The sequence below is a fragment of the Acinonyx jubatus genome, chromosome C1, assembly GCF_027475565.1.
Source record: "Acinonyx jubatus isolate Ajub_Pintada_27869175 chromosome C1, VMU_Ajub_asm_v1.0, whole genome shotgun sequence".
NCBI classification, from domain to species: Eukaryota; Metazoa; Chordata; class Mammalia; order Carnivora; family Felidae; genus Acinonyx; species Acinonyx jubatus.
In genome coordinates, this window is record NC_069381.1 from 32,659,391 (window position 1) to 32,673,119 (window position 13,729).

Genomic DNA, 13,729 nt, shown 5'->3' on the forward strand with positions numbered 1-13,729 from the left:
TTGCAGGCAGGACTCCAGATTCCCAGGAGAGCATTCATCACAAAAGAAAGGGTGCAGTATCATCGGCCACGTGCAGCATCAGGGCTACAGGTTTGGTTCGTATGCTAGTTCTGGGACCAACATGGTGGCTATTACCTAACCTTGTCAAACCCTGTCTCTCGCCATTGGTATCTTCTCTATGTTCTGGGGAACAGGAGAGGGCCAGGTTTAAGCTGCATGTAACACTACAAAGGCCTGCCTTGGCACATCGGAGAGCCATCACGGTCTTAATAGTGTGACTAAATGTGAGCATGGCTTACTCTAACATGGTGTGATGGTCAGTACTTCCGTGAGATGGTTCTCACAGCTTTTCTTTTCTTTTTTTTTTTTTAAGTTTATTTATTTATTTTTGAGAGAGAGAGAGAGAGAGCAAGCAGGGGAGGGAGGGAAAGAGAGAATCCCAAGCAGATGCAGGACTTGAACTCATGTACCACGAGATCATGACCTGAGCCAAAATTGAGACCTAGACACTGACTGAGACACCCAGGTGCCCCATGACAGATTTTCTTAAATTTTATTTTCTATCTTGATAAGAGATGTACCAGTTTCAGAAAACATAGAACCCCCAATGCTTCGTAATTTCCACAGCTCATGGCTGTGTGCTTTTGACAGCTCTGTCACATTCGTGATGGTTTTTCATTATTTGTTTGCTTTGGCATATTGAGAGGGCATATGAGGCTGTTATAGTTGGATGACAAGGTGGGATGGGCCTGTGATCCCTCCTGCTCCCTCGGTGTTATGTTTAACATAATGGCATTTCTTTGATACACTGGCAAACAAGAGAGGAAGCTGTTCCTCTGCTTTTCAGAGGAAACAGTAGGAGCTGTGCGCTCCTGGTAGCCTTCAGCTGCCTAGGGGCAGTCACAGCTCCTGAGGGCAGGGATCAGGACCCTAGTACAAAGAGAAAAAGTGCTTCTTCCTCCTGGAGAACACAGGTGGGTGGGTGGGTAACTCAACCTTAATGAACTACGTTTCGTGCTAGACTTTGGTCCCCATGCTTGCCCTTACTGGGTGCCCTTGTGCACTGCACAATCTATACAACTGGACATAATGGCACAACTCTCTGGACTGGCCCCCGTCAGATAATCTGGGAAACTCACGGGCACATCTCCAAATAGAGTACTAAAAGGAGGTGCAGGAAAGAAACACAGCACAGGCATTGGCCTGAGCACCAGCGTGGCCAACCATGGTCCAGCTAAGTGGCATCAACTACATAAGCAGCGGGAAATCCAAGGGAACCATGGAGCAGGAATCCACACAGAAAGCAAGCAGTGATCAGTGTGGAACGTTAAGAGCAGAAACATCGAAAGTATGACATGAAGCCTGGGCTGTTTCGTGGGAACACTGGAGATATTTAGTTGGGGACTCTCAGGCATTAGAAAGGAGAATGTGGTGGAAAGTTCTTGTTTTGTCTGCCCAGACCCACACAAATTGTGTGAGTCTGGTGAGGCTGCCAACTATTCCTCCCCACTTCACAGCCACAGGGCCCAGCCAACCAAGGAACCCAATAGCCTTGGCTATGATTAGCCCAGAGGTAGGCCAATCAGGTTCTTCCTGGGGATTTTTTTTTTTTTTTTCCGTTTAAAGGTAGAAGAAAAGGCATGTGGCCTTCCAGATAAAGAGTGTTAAGAATGTGAATGGGGGCCCTCTTCTCTGCCATGTAGAGGAAGGTATCTCTTGTAGAAGAGAATGGGGCCAATGTAAGAAAGAAGCAGAGCAAGAGTGAGAGAAAGGAAGGGACAGGGATTGAAAGAGTGAGAAAGACCAATTTTGAAAATGTATTTTAGTCCCCTAGATCTAGCTGTGACTGAAGTCCACTCCTAGACTTCCAAGGGTTGTAAGCTGCCAGTACATTCCCTTTTTGCTTATGCTAGTTTAAACGGAAGTTGTTACTTGCAAATTGTCAAATGTACATGCAGGTGGGACCTATATCTAACTCTTTAAAAATCTTTTTAAAAGTTTATTTATTTATTTTGTGAGGGAGAGAGTGTGTGCGCATGCACACACATACACATGTGTGCACATGAGCGGGGGAAGGGGCAGAGAGAGGGAGAGAGAGAATCTCAAGCAGGCTCCATGCTGTTGGCTGAAACTCACAAACCATGAGATAATGACTTGAGCCAAAATCAAGAGTCGAATGCTTAACTGACTGAGCCACCCAAGTGCCCCCCTATCTCTAACTCTTAAGTGACCTTTTAGAGTTGGGAACCTTCAGTTCATTACAAACTGCCAATGCATCTTCATATTCTCAAGGATGCTAAGAGTTACCTGCCTCTCAGTTCCCTGGATATTCCCAAGGTCTTTGGATGATTTGACCAAATTCCTGACTTTTTATGGTTAAACTTCCTTGCTTCTGACCCATCTCTTTGATATACAGAAGGACAGATTATGTGGCTGACCAAATCATCCATCTGAACTGGGAATTCTGCCTTACTGAATAATTACTAAAGTTGCACCAAAAGAGAGACATATTAATTCCTAAGATTTTACTGGCAACTCCTTTTGTAAAAATAAAACATATTTGCAAGTGAGTAACCTGCTCAATACACTGGTTTTGCATACTCAAATATTTATATTTTAAGCTATATATGTGTGTGTATGTGTATATATATATATACTTTCAAAATGTTTATTTTATATATTTTATAATATGCATTATAAAATAAATAAAAATATATACACACACTAGTAATTTTTCATCCAAAGAAAGTCTATATAAAGAAAAAAGTATATATCACTTTGTGCCAGTGATATGCCACAAAGCTAAGAATTGATTCCTATCTTGGACCAGTTATCTTCAAACAGAAGGTACAAACAATACTTATTAATCCTAACACGGGCACATTTATTCACAGGTCAAGCATGATAGAGCTTTAGCAGGATGACCAGTGGTGAATGGGAAATGGACAGAGCCCACCAGGAGCAGAACTAGGGAAAACTGACCCAGCTAAAGGGTCATTTGTCAACATCCCAAGATAAAGAATATGCCAGGACTAAGTTCCAGCTGGTTTCAGTATCAAGGAAGTACACAGCAGATGAAGCATAGCTTAGACCTAGTGAAGGGTCTAAGATCAATGTCAGCAAATGGCAGTCATACCATGGTTCTAGGTTGGCAGCCAGCCCCTAGAGGGTAACAAAAACAGGTCTTGGGCTCACGAGGGACAGGAATTCAAAGAGCTAGGACGAGGGTCAGGATCTTAGACCTGCCAGGGTTTCAGGCTAGTCCTTTTGTCCAAATGGGAAGAATGCCCACTTAGCCTGGCCATTATGGATGAAAGCTATACCTCAGTGGGCATGCAGGGGGTCAGGCGATGGCACAACTTATTTCACCCACTGGCGGGAAAAGGAATTCAGCTCAACCTAGGTAGTAAGACACAAATATGACTAAGACATAGCAAAATTGCTCTCAAATGGCTTACAGTCTAGACGGAAACAGAGCACAAGGAGATGATGTCACACGTGTGCAGATACTGGAGGACTTTGACAATTGCCAAAGGAGAAAAATGCATAGTGTGCTACTGTTGGGAAAATGAATACAGTTTTACACCATAAGATGGCCAACGGGACTAAAACAAGCTCTGGTCTCTAGTTTGGAGACCCCTCTTCCAGGTTCTTCTTGCCCTGTTTGCCACGCGCACAAGCCTGCCACAGATGTGGAAGCTGACCACTATAAATTAGCCTTCCTCCCTTCATTCAGAGCTCAGATCTTTGGAAAAACAGTCTCCTCTGAGCCCGCTGGTGTTAAATAAATCTCCGATCCACCAAGATCTCCGAGTGCCTCTTGGTTTTTCCGCCAGCGTTCCAGCCTGGTTCTGTAACACTATCAGAACACAAAGAAGGGTCACTTACCCCAAACTAAGATACAGGAAGATTTCCTAGGGAAGGTGCTACTTGAGCCGATGCCAGCAGGCAACGAAAAGTGAGAAAGATTTACCGTGAACAGTCGTGGAGGTGGGACACAGAAATGCATATTCAGGGAATTTGAAGAAACTGGAGATTACTAGAGTGGCACATCCGTAGGGTCTCTTATCCCCACATAAGGATAGGGAGGTACGGTGGGAGCTGTTCTTCATCTTCATGTCCATTTCTTCTCTTCCTTTTAGTAACAGAAGCCCTTCTCACCCCACACTGAGTTTTAGCTGGGCACACACCTAACCAATTAGGGAGTACAGTCTCCAGCCTCCTTGCAGTAGATGTGACTATGGGTCCAGGTTCTTGGGATGTGAATGGAAGTTAGGAGTATAATGTTCATGTTACATCTTTCAAAGGCGGCCACTTGTCCACTTCCTCTTTCCTCTCTTTCTCCTTCCAGAGGCCTGGAACACAGATGTGGCCATGAGAGCCGGCCCCAAACATGCCAACAATGAGTTGGTGGCACACTAGGATGAAAGGAACCTGGGTCCTGGGTTGAACCAGTGAAGCAGAGCTACTTCCCCATCCCGGACATCCTCCTTACTGGACTACTGAGTGACAGAGAAATTACTTGTCAAGTCACTGTCTTCTGGGGTCTTTTTGTTATTGAGCATAGCCTGTTTCCTAACATGGGAGGAAAGGAAAGATAGTGTTAGGATTTCTAATAGAATTCCCGACTTGGTCAGAAAAGGCTAAGGAGCTAGGAAAGGATGACGGAACAACTGTCTGTCTTAATGATTACAGCTGCATGACGCTGGGGCTGGCAGATAACAAGATAAGCAATTACGCAGCCTTGTCTCCAGACAGATAGGGCAAGCCCCTTGAGAACTATAAACTCCTACCCGGTTCTGGGACCCTAGTTCATCCAGAGCAGGACAGCAGCCGGCAATCCCCTCCTGGACGTCTTCTTTGTACCCTGCCTTGCAGACCTGTGTCCGCTGTACTCTTCAAAAGCTGGCTCCAACAAGCTCCACATGAAGACTTCATGAAAAAACCCCATTTAGTCGTTTTGTGTTAATTAGGTTTACAAAAGAAGAATACTATTTATAATCGCCTTCTATTTCCTGAAGAGGGAAGGTCCTGTAACTGGAAGAACTTGCTGTTTTGCTGAACAAGGTCATTCATTGGGCACAGGTTTGGATGTAGAAACTAGGATGAAATGCATTCCTCTGAATAATGAAGGATTGAGGAGTCTACATAGGGCTGGTGGGGGGGGAAGGTGAAGAGCAGGAAAGCTGGAGGCTGGGAGGTAGGATGGGGTAGGGATGGGAAGAGATCCCTGTGGCAGAAGCGGAGAGTGTGTACTCTGGAGAAAGAGGTGTGCCGTAGCGGGGTTCCAGCTGCTACAGCCCACGTGACATAAATCACGTCTCCCCTTCAGCAAATTCTGTCTTGTTCACTAAGATGCTGGTAGGAGAGGGCATAAAGGGTGTGAGCTTGAATAAGAGGAGGAGGGGAAAACTGACACCTGGATTACATACAGCACAGAGAGAAGAAATAAGAGCACAGAAAGTCAGAGTCAATGCCAATGATGAACAGTTATAGAATTGCAGACCCCTTCTGTTAGTTATTATTTCTATAATTCGAAATTATGTGTACTGGACTGTCTTAATCTGAGTTACTATTCACCCAGTAGCTACCCAATGCCCATTACTGGAATAATCATCACTAGCACATACTCATCACTTACGAAAATTCAGAAACAGCGTTCTTCTAGCTGAGGGTAGGCTGAATTTAAGGCAGGCACCAGACAGGAACTGTATTTGAGCTGGGCCTTGAAGAATGGACAGGAATTGGTTATGCAAAGTCTTCTCAGAGGAAGGGAACAGCACGGATAATCTGACCAAAGCCAAAGTCATGCATTTTTTCCACATATACTTAGCAACGTGCACTGTGTGCCAGGCACTAAGCAAGGTCCCAGGGAGGTGAAGATGAATTTGGCTTCACAGGCTTCTGTTAATATATCCTGATGTTTTTCTTTTCGTTCTGTTATTGGTTTGCCGCGTCTATCAGGTCTTTTTTGGCCACATTTCTGCCCGGCCAGTTTTTCTTTCTTGAAGTGTGTGTGTGTGTGTGTGTGTGTGTGTGTGTGTGTGAGAGAGAGACAGAGACAGAGACAGAGACAGAGACAGAGACAGAGACAGAGAGAGATGCTTCTTTTGCTACCTAATGCATTTTAACCTGCCATTGATGACCATTTCTCTAATTTATTGAGGTCAATTGAATTTTGATCTTCTATATACTTGGCACATCCATCTGCTTAGGGTCATATGTAATATTTATGAAGACTATCACTTTCTTTCCACTGTCCACACCCACATCTCAATACCCATTTGTGCCAGTCTATACTGAAGGTTAAAAGTAAGATGAGAAATATAGCCCCAGAATCCCAGGTTACAAAACCTAGTACACTTGACCCTTGAGCAACACAGATTTGAACTGTGTGTGTCTACTTATACATGGATTTGTTTCAATAAATATAGTATAGTCCTGTAAGTACATTTTCCCTTCTTTTTGATTTTTTAAAAAAAATTTTTAATGTTTATTTACTTTAGAGAGAGAGAGAGAGAGAGAGAGAGAGAGAGAGAGAGAGAGGGAGAGAGAGAGACATGGGGAGGAGCAGAGAGAGAGGGAGACACAGAATCCAAAGTAGGCTCCAGGCTCTGAGCTGTCAGCACAGAGCCCGCCGCGGGGCTCAAACTTACAAACTGCAAGATCATGACCTGAGCCCAAGTCAGACACTTAACTGACTGAGCCACCCAGGCACCCTTTGATTTTCTTAATAACATTTTCTTTTCTCTAGCTTACTTTCTTGTGAGAATACTGTGTAGAACACATATACAATATATGTGTTAATTGTCTATGTTATCAGTAAGGCTTTTGGTCAACAGAAGGCTGTTAGTAGTTAAGTCAAAAGTTATAAATGGATTTTCAACTGTGCAGGGGGTCGGCATCTCTACCCACCGTGTTATTCAAAGGCCAACTGTTTATCTGTAATTGACCACAGTTTTGTCAACTGAAATTGCAATGATGTCTCTTAACGATGGTCATAACTATTATCAACAGTTACCTGAGTACCTACTACAGGTAGAAACAGTGATACACAATGCTTTAGCCCCTGTTCTTAAGAGGCTTACTGTCTAGATGAGGAGGCAAATAGATGGTGCACAGGCCACTTTTCTATTCCTCTTCCTAACAGAGTAAGAACAGAAGTGAGAGTGTGGGAACATAGGAAGGAATTCCCTTTTCTGCCCTTCTATTTATTTATTTGTTTGTTTGTTTCGAGAGCAAGTGGGGGAGGGGCAGAGAGAGAGAATGCCCTGTCTTCTTAATGGTTTCCTTCAGAAGGAAGAATTTGTTAATCTGATTGCTCAAAACCCAGTACATTAATGAGTTCACATTTTACATGGTTACGGTCGCTTTGTCTTCAAAGGTCACATGGCCGTGTGTGCGGCTTTGCTCCCCATTTCCTGCTAAGTGGCCCGGCTCAGTCTCTAGCACACACTAAGAAAAGTAAATCCGGTCTGCTTTGCAGATCTGATCATCTTCTCCCCTCTTTCTGCAGGCATGCCCACGCATACTGGCCCCAAAATGTAGAGGGGGGAAAGGGAACAGGGAATTAGGGAGCTTCACTGTAGCCTTAAACCTATGCCATGTCATTCAACCTAGTCTTCTGGCAGATTTCTGTTCTGGAGGTTATTGGGTGCCAGCTCAGCTATGAATAAAATAATCCACTGGTTTCGATTCTAATTTCTTTCTTGTGCATAGTCCCCTTGGGAACTCTAAGGAGAGGAGAGATGATTAGCAGAGCAAGATTTGGTTACTTCTGGTCCTTGCGTGTGGCCCGCTGTGTTGCTGGTCACAGTTTTAAACAAATGTTTGCTGTCCTTCCTTAGTGATGTCAGAGTTGGCCAGAGGAACTTTTTGTGACCAAGAACATGCATCAGTTCCAGGCAGAAATATTAAGAACTACTGTGGGATTCACATGATCACTTTTCTTCTTTCATGAGACCAACCGCGTTCCAGACAAGGGTCCAGTGTGGGTCCCAGCATAAGGACAAACTAGAATATAGCCAAGCTGACCTGCCGTGAACATGTACTATTCTCCTTTCATTCCTCCTAAGAAACCCCCATTTTGCCCAGGTTATTCACCTAAGTCTACACGTGCTTGGGGAAAAAAAGTCTAATTCTCAGCCACAGGGGCGAATCATAATTAATTTAAGCCATCCATGATAGTTTCTTCCTCCTTGATGGTGACTGCTTTAGATGTCAGCATATGAGATCGTGGGAAGATGGCTTGAAGAATTCCAAGACAGGTTTTCCTTGACAATAAAAGGGATACATGGGAAGAAACAGTCTCTCTACTTCTGCCAGATGTTACGTGTATGCACGTGTTAGGTGGAACTGTGGCAACCATTTTGTGACTACGAGGGGCGCTAACCTAGGAATGTCAGAGTGACAAAATGGAGAGAATCTGGGTCCCTGAGAATGTTATTTAGCTGTTAAATGAACTAAATCTAAAGCTGCCCTACCTGCCACAGGAGATAATATATTTTCCTTACTGTTTAAGAGAGTAGAATCTAGGGGCGCCTGGGTGGCTCAGTCGGTTGAGCGTCCAACTTCGGCTCAGGTCATGATCTCACGGTCCGTGAATTCGAGCCCCGCGTCGGGCTCTGTGCTGACCGCTCAGAGCCTGGAGCCTGTTTCAGATTCTGTGTCTCCCTCTCTCTCTGACCCTCCCCCGTTCATGCTCTGTCTCTCTCTCTCTCAAAAATTAAATAAACGTTAAAAAAAAAATTAAAAAAAAAAAGAGTAGAATCTGGAATGGAGGGGTAAAGAGTGAGTTTGGCTTTAGGGATGTTGAGATAATGGCAGGACAGCATTCTGTTTTATACTACTGAAGCTCAAAAGATGTCAGGATTCAATGTGAATTTGGGAGTCATCTATGGAGAAAGTTACATAACATAATACATCTGGGAAAACTAATCCTAAACCTGGGACCATATCTCTGTGCGTGAGGAATTTCCGTAATATAACAAAACGTTACACCTATACAAGCATAGCCATCTCCTAATGGGATATGCCGCTGTCCCACGTCCTCACCTGTCACCCATCCTAGAAAAGGGAGACCACAGGGGTGGTATTAACCTGCTAGCAAGGAAGAGCAAAGACAGTGAGGAAGCAGACCCTGCTCTCCTCAAGCCTGGATATGCACCTGTATCTTCATATGACTTAAGTATTCTAGCCTCATATAGATAGCTATGGACATAGATGATAAGCAACTTCTAAATTTACAGACCCTTATACAGTTTTCAGTAAACAAGTGTGCCAGCAAACTACGGTTCGTCATCTCATAGACATGCTATGTGTGATACTGCAAAAGCCCCATAGGAAGCACCAGGGTCAACAAGGTGAATACCATGGAGCATCAAGGAAATGGCCAATGTAGAAGACAGAGTCTCTAGTGCCCAAGCTCATCTGTGGTTAGAAGATATTTTGGGGGGGCACCTGGGGGGGCTCAGTCAGTTGAGGGTCAGACTTCAGCTCAGGTCATGATCTCATGGTTCATGAGTTCCAGCCCTTCATCAAGCTCTGTGCTGATCGCCTGGAACCTGCTTTGGATTCTGTGTCTCCCTCTCTGTTGCCCCTCCCCCTCTCACACTGTCTCTCAAAAAAATAAATAAACATTAAAAAAATTATAAATAAAAAAAGGTAATTTTTGGAAATTACGAATCCATAGGGCACTAGTGTACTGATTCTTTAAGAAAATACATGGTACTGGGGGGGGGGGGTACATTTTGCAACACAAAAGGATTTAGTTAACCTTGCTTGAAAAAGAATAATTTTTGAAATTCTATTTAGATATAACTTTTCCAAAGGCACATCGAGTGGGGTAAATGCACAAATCTGCATGATATTTACAGTGAAGCCTGTACCTTACCTGAGACATCTTAAGATGGGTTTCCAAGTCGTCACTGCTGGGCCTGCCTTGAAATTACTCTTGCTTCCCTAAGCCAAAAAAAAAAAAAAAAAGACATATTTTAATGAGCTGGAAGGGCAATTGCGATCTTCAAAGATGGCTAACTTCAGTCTTGCAGTTATTTAGAAGGGATCTGGCTTCAAACATTGTTTGCAGGCAGAATATGCAATTGGCTAGGACCGAGGACGGTATTTAAAGATGACTCAGTTGTACGGCCTGTGGGGGTGGAGAGAGGGAAGACCAGCCAGTGGTCCTTCTTAAAGGACTCTTAAACCCGTTTTCGCCACATTGAGGTTCTGAGGCCCACAGCCGCCGCAAACTAGTTGGGGGTGTCCAGTGCAAGAAAATCTGAGACCCTGAGAAATGTACCTTCAAATTATCTGAATGGGAGGCGGCTAAAGCCTAATCCCCCTCAACAGCCCCCACCCTCCACCCCAGCTCCAGGCCGGGATTTCGGCAGAGAATTCCGAGGCCAGGGTCCAACTGGGGGCCTTCCCGGGTGACCTTCTCCAGGCCCCAGAATCCCCCTTGGGATGTCCCTGAGGCCCTGCCCGGGACTCTGCTGGGGCCCACCGGTGCCCCTCGGACCCCGCTGCTCGCAACCGCGTTTGGGACGCAGCCCGCCGCCCGCTGCGCATCTTTAGCGGGGTAGCGGGGACACCCTCTCCGCCCCGCGGGCCGCCGCCCCGGCCCCTCCCGCTCCCGCCGTCCCACCCCGGCCGGCGACGCCACGCCCACCGGGGTCCCGGGCGGGGCGGGGATGCCCTCCGGCTGCCGCGCTAGTCGCCCGCCTGCCACCCGCGGACTCCCCGGGGCCCGTCCCCCGTCCGCCGCCCCTCCCCCGTCCGCCGCAGGCCCCCGGCCCCGCCGCCCCTCCCGGGCGCCGCCCGCGGAGGCAGCCTCTGCAGCTGGCCGCGCGGCCGGCCCGCGCCCGCCGCCGCGCGCTGATTGGCTGGCCCGGGCCGGCGGCGGCGCTGAGTGGCCGGGCAGATTCGCTGGGTCAGGGCTGCAGAGGCGCCTGGCGCACCGGCGGGAGCGGAGCCGCGGCTCGCGCTCGCCCGGGACGCCGGCCGCCCGCCCGCCCGCCAGCCCGAGCGAGCGGCCCGGGGCGTCGAGGGGGCCCGCGCCGCGCCGGGCGCCGCCGCCCTGGCCGCCATGTGCTCCCAGCTCTGGTTCCTGACGGACCGGCGCATCCGCGAGGACTACCCTCAGGTGCAGATCCTGCGCGCTCTCCGTCAGCGCTGCTCCGAACAGGACGTGCGCTTCCGGGCGGTGCTCATGGACCAGATCGCCGTCACCATCGTCGGCGGCCACCTCGGTGAGCGAGGCGGGCCCCGGGAGGGCGGGGAGGCGCGCCGGGGTCCCCGGGAGCCGGCCGGTGGGCGCGCGCACCCGGGCCTCCCCCAGCCAAGTCTCCTTCGGGCCCCGCAGACCAGCCGCCCTCCCCCGCGAGCCCTCCTAGGGTTGGAGAAAGCCCCTAACCTTGAGAGCTTCCTTTGACCACCACCATCTGCTCCGAGACCAAGATTTGAGAACGGAATTTCACGTACTTAGGGGACTTTGTTTTGGGAGGAACTCGAATTCACCTGAAGCCGTCTGGAGGTCCGAGGAAAATTTGCAAATTCCGCTCGCATCCATACCCTGTCAGTATAGCTTTATGGAAACCCTCACTAAATTTACAAAATTGCCATTAAGATGAATGTTTTTAAAAGTTTTCTAGGAGCGTGTAAGCGTCAGTAATGCACTACATAGAATGTCATTCCCAGACTAGGAACCTACATAGGGGAAGACATTTACGATTGGAGTCACCTCTTGAGTATGTAAGTGGGAGAGTGGACCGTTGATGGCTTCTCTTTAAACTCATCCTCCTTCCTAAAAGTGTTGAATTCTGATTCCAGAAAAGCCAAGATTTCAGGTACAGACCATTCTGGCCTCAGATTTCTCTATGCTGTGTCCAAGAGGCATTTTTTGGGTAAGACATGGTTATCATCTGTGACCCTGACCTCAAAAGGTTAAGTATGTTTTTAGATATTCTTAATTATCTTTAATACAAGCAGTCTCTGACAGGAATCCGTGGCTTAGGAACCTCCCTCTGGTTTGCAGTTTGAGTCGCTCCAGCCTCCACTCTGGAAGTAATCCAGCTACTTCAGGGGGATCAGATGTAGGGCTGGGGGTGAGGGGAATAGGGGCCCAGTTCAGGGTGCTTTTTGGGCACCATTCATAATATTTCAATCATTCCTGGTTAAATAAGCTCATAATTTGTTACTCTTCTTTAGCAGAAGAAAGGGATTCCAAATTCTGAACAGGATACTTACAGGCATTTTGAATGTGACCTGTGTAGAATGTATCTGTTCTAGATGCTTCATCCATAAATTTATCTAAACCCTTCATAAGTAATATCAGATTATATAGCCTGCTGGAGAAATATACTGTAAACATTAGGTGTCACACATTAATCTAAAGCAATGTGTCATCTATAAGGGGTACTGTCTCTCTATTCCTGATTTGTTAAAACGCTTAACAGTTAATGTAGAGTTAGATTCCTGAATAAGGGTTCTGCAAAGCTGAATTCTTACCACAGCTTTGCTACTAACAAGTATCTTGGCTTTACCTTGGCCAGGTCCCTTTATGTCTTTGAATCTCAGGTTTCTTGTTTATAAAACTAAGTGGTTCTTGCAGCTCTAAAATTCTTAAATGGAACAATCTGTTATATTTTACTGATCTAGATCTACTATACATTTTCTACCCCCAAGGTCAGTTTGTTTGCTCTTCATTTTATTTATTTATTTTGCAGCTTGTAAAGATGCCATTTTTGAGATATAGTCGTTGAAATTCCACATCATATTCCTGTTGTAAACCCATCACACATTCTATGAAAGAGTAGGGAAGTGCTGTTTTGTATCTAAAATCCCCTTTTAGGGGTGCCTGGCTAGCTCAGTTGGTAGAGTATGTGGCTCTTGATCTTGGAGTTGTGAATTTGAGCCCTATGTTGGGTATAGAGATAACTAAAATTTTTTTTAAAACATTTTAAAGAATTCATCCCAGAAAAAGAGAAAATTAAATTCTCGGTGCTGCAGAAAGCATTTAAACACTTCTGTTCAGTGTCTTAAAAGTTTATAGGAATTTATGTGTGACTGTATCTCAATCTATTCACAAACTAGGAGTTACTTCTTCTTATAGTAGAAGAAAATATAGTTATTTGCCTAGTTAAAGGAGAAACTGAAAACAGGTATTTTTTGAAGCAGTTTTAATCTTTTGCTAATTCAGAGATAGCCACACACAATTTATGTAATATAAAACAAACCTATCAGATAACTATTTCCTCCATCCAAAGGAAGGGTGTGAAGGGTGATCTCGTTTGCTTGTTCAGTGCTGTAGAGATGACTGGAATAGTGTCTTACAATAATAGGCACTCAGTATATCTTTTTGAGTGAATAAAGATATGCACTCTATTTCCCAGTTTCTTCTGTAGTCAAACTATAGAAAAGACTTGGTGATTGGCTGGGCCAAGTATTCTTCTGAAATGAACTCTAGAACTTACTGGCTTTGAAATACAGAAATAGTTACTGATATTAATGCCATTTCCCATTTGAAAATTATTGAGTGAGAGCTGTGGAAGCCTTTGGGATTGTCCATCCTGACCCTTTCGTTTTACAAATGGAGAACCACACACTCAAATATACTCAGTGCCACCCAGCTGGTCAGCAGCAGCGACAGTTAAAGACCTGGTCTGATTTCCAGCTGTGGATACAGAATAAGTCTGTGCTGGGGCATCCACAGCCTGTAGTACCTTTTCCT

At 45.9% G+C, this 13,729-nt stretch overlaps 1 protein-coding gene and 1 long non-coding RNA gene across 3 annotated transcripts in view; one reads left to right on the forward strand and one right to left on the reverse strand.

The window, feature by feature from the left end:
* Positions 1–4,451: 4,451 nt before the first annotated feature.
* On the reverse strand, positions 4,452–10,805 carry LOC113599152 (uncharacterized). The gene is made up of 4 exons (XR_008294328.1): positions 10,670–10,805; positions 9,893–9,960; positions 4,794–5,419; positions 4,452–4,575 (listed from the first exon to the last, which is right to left on the reverse strand). It is a non-coding gene; the product is annotated as an uncharacterized LOC113599152 (long non-coding RNA).
* Positions 10,806–10,957: 152 nt separating this feature from the next.
* Positions 10,958–13,729, forward strand: part of RIMKLA (ribosomal modification protein rimK like family member A) — a 36,794-nt gene continuing 34,022 nt past the window's right edge. Inside the window, exon 1 of one of the 2 annotated variants that reach the window (XM_027059492.2) lies at positions 10,958–11,249. In XM_027059492.2, the coding sequence (XP_026915293.1) occupies positions 11,087–11,249 (163 nt within the window). In that variant the 5' untranslated portion in view covers positions 10,958–11,086. The remainder of the gene's footprint in view (positions 11,250–13,729) is intronic. The other variant, XM_015066771.3, reaches the window with a different exon arrangement.